This window comes from Botryllus schlosseri, chromosome 1 (genome assembly GCF_051294905.1).
Source record: "Botryllus schlosseri isolate E-star chromosome 1, Bs_hap1, whole genome shotgun sequence".
NCBI classification, from domain to species: domain Eukaryota; kingdom Metazoa; phylum Chordata; class Ascidiacea; order Stolidobranchia; family Styelidae; genus Botryllus; species Botryllus schlosseri.
In genome coordinates this window covers 32,632,698-32,639,881 of record NC_137236.1, presented here as the reverse complement: position 1 = coordinate 32,639,881, position 7,184 = coordinate 32,632,698, and the positions used below count along the sequence as shown (strand labels likewise).

Here is a 7,184-nt window from a genome sequence, read left to right as displayed (position 1 = left end):
GAATCTTTTAAAATCTACTCAAGATTGATCTGATATCAGAGCATTTGAGTGAGGTAATCTAATACTGGTTTTGATATGGTCGTGATCGTGATCAGTAGGATATTGTTACTGTCATTGCCAAAGTCTCGACTCTGATGTAAATTGTACATATATCACTTTGAGACTTTTTCGTTTGAGATCAGGCTGTTGCCGGCTCAACAATCATTTGCATAAGATTTTATTTACTGATTCCTCTTTGTGTGGACAATAATTGTAGCCCGATGCCGCTTAGTAATATTTGCACTGTTTCGAGTATGTACGGCAAAGTACGGATCTGAAGCGCTATTACAAATGATAGTCATTTAGTACAGCAGAATTGGTAACCAATGGGTGGTAGGTAGGTAGGTAGGTAGGTATGTAGGTAGGTATTAGGGGGGATGGGGCTTAGCTACTTGGCTTTTTGCCCCAGGACGATAAATAGCGATTATTCACACTTATACCAATGGTTTATGACTCTTCATATAGCCCTTCCACTTGCTATCGTGAATTCGATGACTGGTCATTTAGTATGCTCATCTGTTAGCAGGGACATAGGCGTTAATGATAATTTATTCCGCTCTGCGATCTGTATTAGATTCGTCCTGGCACGGTCATACTTGGGGCCGCGAAGGAGAAAATGTTCCACGTTTCCTTCGATCGCGCACAAATCACAAAGGCCATTTTGGTGACATTTCATTCTGTTGAGATGGCCGTTCAGCCTAGAATGGCCAGTCTGCAATCTAATTAGAATTCCGGCTTATCTGCGAGACAAATTCATGATTGGTTTCGCGTTCCTGATAACTCCAATAATATTTTTATATTGCGAATCGCCTTCATTTGCATTCGTGTGATCGATCCACTTTTCCCGACATCTAACGGCAATGTCAGATTTCATTTCTTTCGCAGTTAATCTTTGTTGAAGGCTTTCATCAAGTGTGAGAGGCCTCACAGCTGCCCGACTTGCGATTTCATCAGCTTTTTCGTTACCGCGGTTGTCCTTAAGGCCGGGGATCCACGCCAGAACCAGTTCGATCTCTAATGCGTTCATATCCGATCCTAGGAGGTGGATATCGGCGATGATTTCTTTGTCCGGAGAGCAGTTTCGGTTCGCCATTAGGCTGCTCTGGCTGTCTGATAAAATAGCCACCCGTCTTCCTGGCGTACCATTACGTTTGACGCAATACAGACTATTCCGGATGGCTATCAATGGGTGAAACCAATGGGTGCATGTTGGATCATGTGATTCTGTATGTGAAGTTAACACGGCGCGTTATTTGAGATGCCTAGGCTTCATAATTCACCGAAATAATCAACCGATCGCGATATCAAAAATATCTATCGGCTGCACCATTGCCTAGATATGTAGGCTATTCTTCATTTTTACTACCTCGCAAAACTGAAGTACTGGACATTTCAAGATTATGAAAATTAGGCCGTGGTCATTTGTTTTTGTTAATGAATTTATTTATACCGTTATACCGTTTGCGATGTTAATTTTAAGGCAATCAGGACAAATTCCCAAGGACTTCTATGATTTTGATATGATTCTCTGGTTATATACTTTGAAATAAAAGTAAGTTTAAACAGTTTTAGGCACAACACAATATGAAAATATCACTTTGAAAATGGTTTATCGCCATTCGTATATCGCGTTTACGAGAAAAGCAGTGTTAAGGAAACTGGCCATTGATGTATCAGCATTTCCACAGCTATATACGCGCAGCGCGTTCACGTGATTCGGGCATTGGGTTTAGCATTTAATTACATCCGGCTTCATTCTGTTTCAGGCATCGTCGCGGGATGCATGTAGTGGTTTGCCGTGCATGTAGTATAATACCGGTATTAGTGACGATAGCGGTAGGCTATGTGAAAGGAGATATTATGGGATGCTCATAGTCAGCATTAGTCAGGCTAACCCAGCTTTCCAGATAGCTTGCTATGCGGTATATTTTACATTGGGAAGATAGCGCGATTGCGATTATAGAATCATGATTATAGAATCTAGAAAGTGTACCGATTGTACCCTGATACGGGACCATGATGCAACATGCCCATTTTGTCTGATACCTTCTGAAATTACCATGCACATAATAGCACACGCGCCAGGAATAATCTTCCGTAGCTAGTAGAGAATTTGAAAAAACATTGTTCATCAAAATCATGTCAATATCATTTGTCGCTAGTAAGAAGTAGCATAGCGTACCAACATTTAGACTATGAAATCTATTCGAATTTAATTTACGATGCAGAATGGATTAGTATTTGGTGAAATGCTATAGTTTAGGCCAGTGCTTTTCAACATTTTTCAGTTCTATTCGTACTTTATTTGGAAAATATATTTCATTTGCACAAACCAACCGGAATTTGTTTTACAAAAAGAAGATACTAAGCAATATTTTGTTCCGATGTGCAGCAAATTGGCTACTATAGCTTAGGCCAGGAGTGGCCAACCTGCGGCCGTAAAGGGAAATTTGTGCGGCCGCGGACGGTAGGGTTGTCTAAAATTTGGAAAATCTCAGAAAGTCTTCGTGATTGTTTCTCATTCTATAGATTATTGATGAAAAACAACAATTAGCCTGAAAGAAGCTTACAGGAAAGCCGTTAAGATTTCGGTCAAAGCGTTTGAAAGTAGCTGTTCAAGAATGGGCGTGTCACTGACCATAGAACGGAGAGAAGACTAGTAATCAAATAACCACGGCTCTTGATTGGCAAATCGGCTATGCTTCAATGACCACGGCAGCAGCAGCTTGCTGATCAGGTGTTCAAGAAGTCTGCTACCGGCGGGGATTCTGAGTGCGCATTGTTAGTAGGTTGGCAGGTGATGATTTAAGATTAATTCAGGACATGTTGAGGTACGAAATAGATGATGAACAAACAACACCTGCTTCACAGAAGCTTTTACAGCATGACTGCTTCATTGTGAACGAAACGGCTGAAGCCTACATGTCGTGTTTTCATCGAGAGAAAGCAAAGGCGCTTATGCAAGTGTTGAGCGAATTAAACGTTTCAGTACGGATCCACCATCAGTGAATACAAATATATAAAGCTTAACAATGACACTATACGTTGTGTGATCTTATTGGGCTGAAGCTGTAGTATATACAGAGGTGGTCAAAGTAGTCAAGAAAACTACTCAAGTAGAAGTAGAAGTAGCGATGCAAAAATCTACTCAAGTGCAAGTAGAAGTACTTCTTACATAAGCAACCTAGAACTACTTGAAGTAGAAGTAGAATTTGCTGGCTTTAAATCTACTCAAGTAAGTAAGTAGTTTTGCATATTTCTATGCTCCATTTCGTTTCAAGTTTGACTATAAACGCAGATATTGAAATCATGCTCATTAGTATTAAATCGCAATTTGGGTTTATGTCAAGACGGTCTAGCGTTGGCTTTTTGGCTTCTGTGAACAACATTTGTTGTAAACGTGCTGGATAATACAAGAATTCACTCATAATTGCTTCCGCATAAAATGGCCTGGTATGACGGAATCGGCCCGTGGGCCGTATGTTTGACGCCCCTGAAGACGATCTACCAGGGTCATAGCTGCTGCACCCCAAACCCCCATTTCTGGAGAGATAGAAGGGGCCTAAAATATTACGTTGGTCGTTTGTTGGAGATCTATTCAACTTGAAAATCTCCGTCGCGCTTGCGGCGAGTACATGTCTTCACAGGACCAGATTTTAATATGATTACTACGAGCAAATGCGTATATTTTAGGTAAATCGGCCTAGGGGCAGCGGTTATTACCACGCTTTAAACATGACTATGACTGCAGGACAGGAGTTCTTGAAGTATGGGACACGAATGGTACAATTTTGGGTCGCGACGACACCAGAGCGCTCTTGTAACATCTATTTAATATCTTTTGAATGTCACGACGCAAAAAATTCTTATAACGAAGCGCGATTTTCCATGGTTAAAGACAAGGTTTTTTTTTAACTTCGCAAAAAAAGTAAAAATATTGTAATAATTGTTGCTTTAGGACAAAAAAGTGTAAAAATTGTTTACAAAGTCAAATTTTTTTTTTCAATATCCATGTCGTTTGTGACATAGATGTTTTCAAGTCGGTGTTTTCATCATTTGCCATTTTACATCTTGTAGCCTACTTTACAGGCCTGTCGTTGTAGAAGTCCCATAGTCTGCTCATTGTGAATCATAAACGTAATTCTAATTTAAGACTAATATTTCCCGAATGTTATGATAGTGTAAGTGTGTGATACCTGAGGGATAATATTTTAGGCTTACCATATTTTGGAAATCTAAAAAGAGGACACTTTTTCAGAAATTTGCAACTTGCAGCAAAACCGGAGTAGAATTCTGAAAAACCGGTTAATTTTTCCCACTTTGTGATCGGTTGACTAAAAAAAAGGTTATTATTTCCGCTCAGAGCTAAAAATACCGTTTTTCTCTCCGCATTGCCAGGTGGATGACTAAAAAAAAAAGGTCATCTTTTCGCTCAGACCTGAAATACCCGCCGGAGCTTCACTTCTGTGCTAATTTGCGGCATATCACTCGCAATTTGCTCTAAATCTGACCTAAATTTTCAAAAAAGAGGACAAAATCTCAAAAAAGAGGACAAAAGGGCGTCCTCCGAGGACACTTTCAAAAGAGCCAAAAACGAGGACAAATCCTCTTAAAAGAGGACGTATGGTAAGCCTATAATATATACATATTTTTGTCAAAACCGGATTACATCGGAGTGCCATTGTGCCTTTCGAAAATCCGATGGTGTCGAAATGACTTTAATAAAAATCTTAGTAGTGACATCTGAGTTTAACTTGCATACGTCTATATTTTGTATGTTAAGGTAACCTCACATACACTTGTCTCAGGTACCACAAGAATAATGATTCAGGCCATTATGAAATCCACCAAATCGTTACAGCGATATTTATAACCAAGACGAGAATTAAGTGCGAGATTGAAGATTCAACTACGAGGCCATTTCGTGTCCAAAAATGAGCCATACGTTCTCTTCACCAGCAGATATATATGCACCTTTACCACAAAGCTCTATGTTGCTTTGCCAGTTGATCGGTGATTTGTTGTAAATTGAGGATGTTTTGTCAATAGTTTTTCATAGTGGTATTATCTGTCTATAGTTTTAATTATTCAGAAGTGATCAAAATGATGATCGCATTGATGCTATTTGACTAATTCCGATCAAATTGTTTAAATACGTGATCATATTTTTATTGCATGATATAATAGTATGACAATGACAGTCTAATGCTGCTCTTTGTTAAGATTAGTTCGACACTTTCATAGTTTCATATTTATCAGACAGTGCCATACCGTCAAAGAACTAGCTTACTGGTATATACACTGAAGAAATTGTTGAAAATATGTAATAACCACTTTGAACTTGAAAACAGATATTCCACTGTAATAAATAAACACCATCGTACGGTCATTTCCATAACAAGGGCGACATGGAGTCAGAGAAATTATCTATTCATCACGACTTGAAAGATCATCCATGCGATGTTGCCAGAGAAGAGTTCTCGCAAAACGCGTACACCAAAACTCATATATGTGATGTATGTGGGAGAGCATTTACAATGAAGAATAACCTCAAGCGACATATGAATATGCATGTTGGCATCAAAAGTCATGAATGTGGTATATGTGGGAAATCATTTCATCTGAAGAGCTACCTCAAGTCTCATATGGATATGCACGCTGGCGTCAAAAGACATGAATGTGATATATGTGGGAAAGCATTTACCCAGAAACATGTCCTCAGTAAACATATGCATATACATGCTGGCATCAAAGATCATGTATGTGATGTGTGTGGAAAATCATTTACTCAGTATGGTGACATCAAATGTCATATGGATATGCATGCCGGCATCAAAAATCATGAATGTGATGTATGTGGGAAAGCCTTTTCTGGGAAGGGTGGCCTCAGGAAACATATGAATATGCACGCTGACATCAAAAAATATAAATGTGATGTATGTGGAAAAGCATTTACTCGGGATGATCACATCAAACGTCATATGGATATGCATGCTGGCATCAAAAATCATGAATGCGATGTATGTGGGAAAGCATTTACTGAGAAGGATGGCCTCAGGAGACATATGAATATGCACGCTGGCATCAAAAAATATAAATGTGATGTATGTGGAAAAGCACTTACTCAGGATGGTCACATCAAACGTCATATGGATATGCATGCTGGCATCAAAAGACATAAATGTGATGTATGTGGAAAAGAATTTACTCATAAACTGGACCTCAAGCAACATATGAATATGCATGCTGGTATCAAAGATTATGGATGTGCTGTATGTGGAAAAGCATTTTCTCAAAAGGGTCACCTCAAGCTTCATATGTACATACATGCAGGCATCAAAAATCATAAATGTGATTTATGCAGGAGAGCGTTTAATCAGAAGAATCACCTCCGGCGACATATGAATGTGCATACTGGCATCAACAACTTGGATGAAATGTATGGGAGAGAGCATATACTGCGAAGGGTTACTCCAAGCGTAAACTCATTAATATGTATTACATTCAAGTATCTGAAAAACGTTTTTTTTTTCATCTCTGTCCAATTATTGGATTTTGTTCTCCAATATTTCCTGACGTAAATTCATTGACGTTTCATAAAATGCATAGGGATATTCACATGTACAATTGCAGTCGATATGTGGCAGCCGTGCTCTATACCACTCCCTGTTATAGTAGTGATGTCTTGTGTTGTTCCTGTGTCTTTCCCATCTAGCCGCTTCGACGGTTAGACGCTTAATAAAGTCTCAGCAGCAGTTCTTGTAACGTGACTGATTATTACTGATATTTGTACAGATCTGTGTTCTGTTAGCTGGTTTAGTATTGAATATCTGAAGTTTTTGAGATTCAGATACTGTGGATAGACCATCTCAAGAACACTTATGTGAGCTGAGTGTAGAATGAAGTCACAGAAACTTACTCATAAAAGTTCTAATTTAAGACATAGTAAAATTATACATGCCATGGGTGGCTTTGGTGCAAAGCTGCAATGCATGTGCTTACTCAATATGTGTCTGTCTAAAAAAGTCATTCATAATTTGAGGAGTTTTCAGATATAAAAGGATTTCAAATAGTTGAAGGATGCACAGAACACAACCCTATAAATAAAGTGTGTATTAAGGAAGTAGATCGGCAACCATTTTAGC

At 38.9% G+C, this 7,184-nt stretch overlaps 1 protein-coding gene and 1 long non-coding RNA gene across 2 annotated transcripts; one reads left to right on the top strand and one right to left on the bottom strand.

Moving 5' to 3' along the window:
* Window positions 1-391: 391 nt before the first annotated feature.
* Window positions 392-1,219, bottom strand: LOC145447738 (uncharacterized). Its single transcript, XR_013917694.1, has 2 exons — window positions 979-1,219; window positions 392-915 (listed from the first exon to the last, which is right to left on the bottom strand). It is a non-coding gene; the product is annotated as an uncharacterized LOC145447738 (long non-coding RNA).
* A 3,255-nt stretch (window positions 1,220-4,474) lies between these two features.
* Window positions 4,475-6,804, top strand: LOC145447754 (uncharacterized). The gene has a single exon (XM_080326019.1). It carries the CDS (start codon window positions 5,448-5,450, stop codon window positions 6,618-6,620), a length of 1,173 nt encoding a protein of 390 aa, XP_080182145.1. The 5' UTR covers window positions 4,475-5,447; the 3' UTR covers window positions 6,621-6,804.
* The last annotated feature ends 380 nt before the right edge of the window (window positions 6,805-7,184 follow it).

Excerpts from the sequence above, each read along its gene's own strand:
- LOC145447754 (XM_080326019.1), top strand. The coding sequence starts at position 5,448 with ATGGAGTCAGAGAAATTATCTATTCATCACGACTTGAAAGATCATCCA.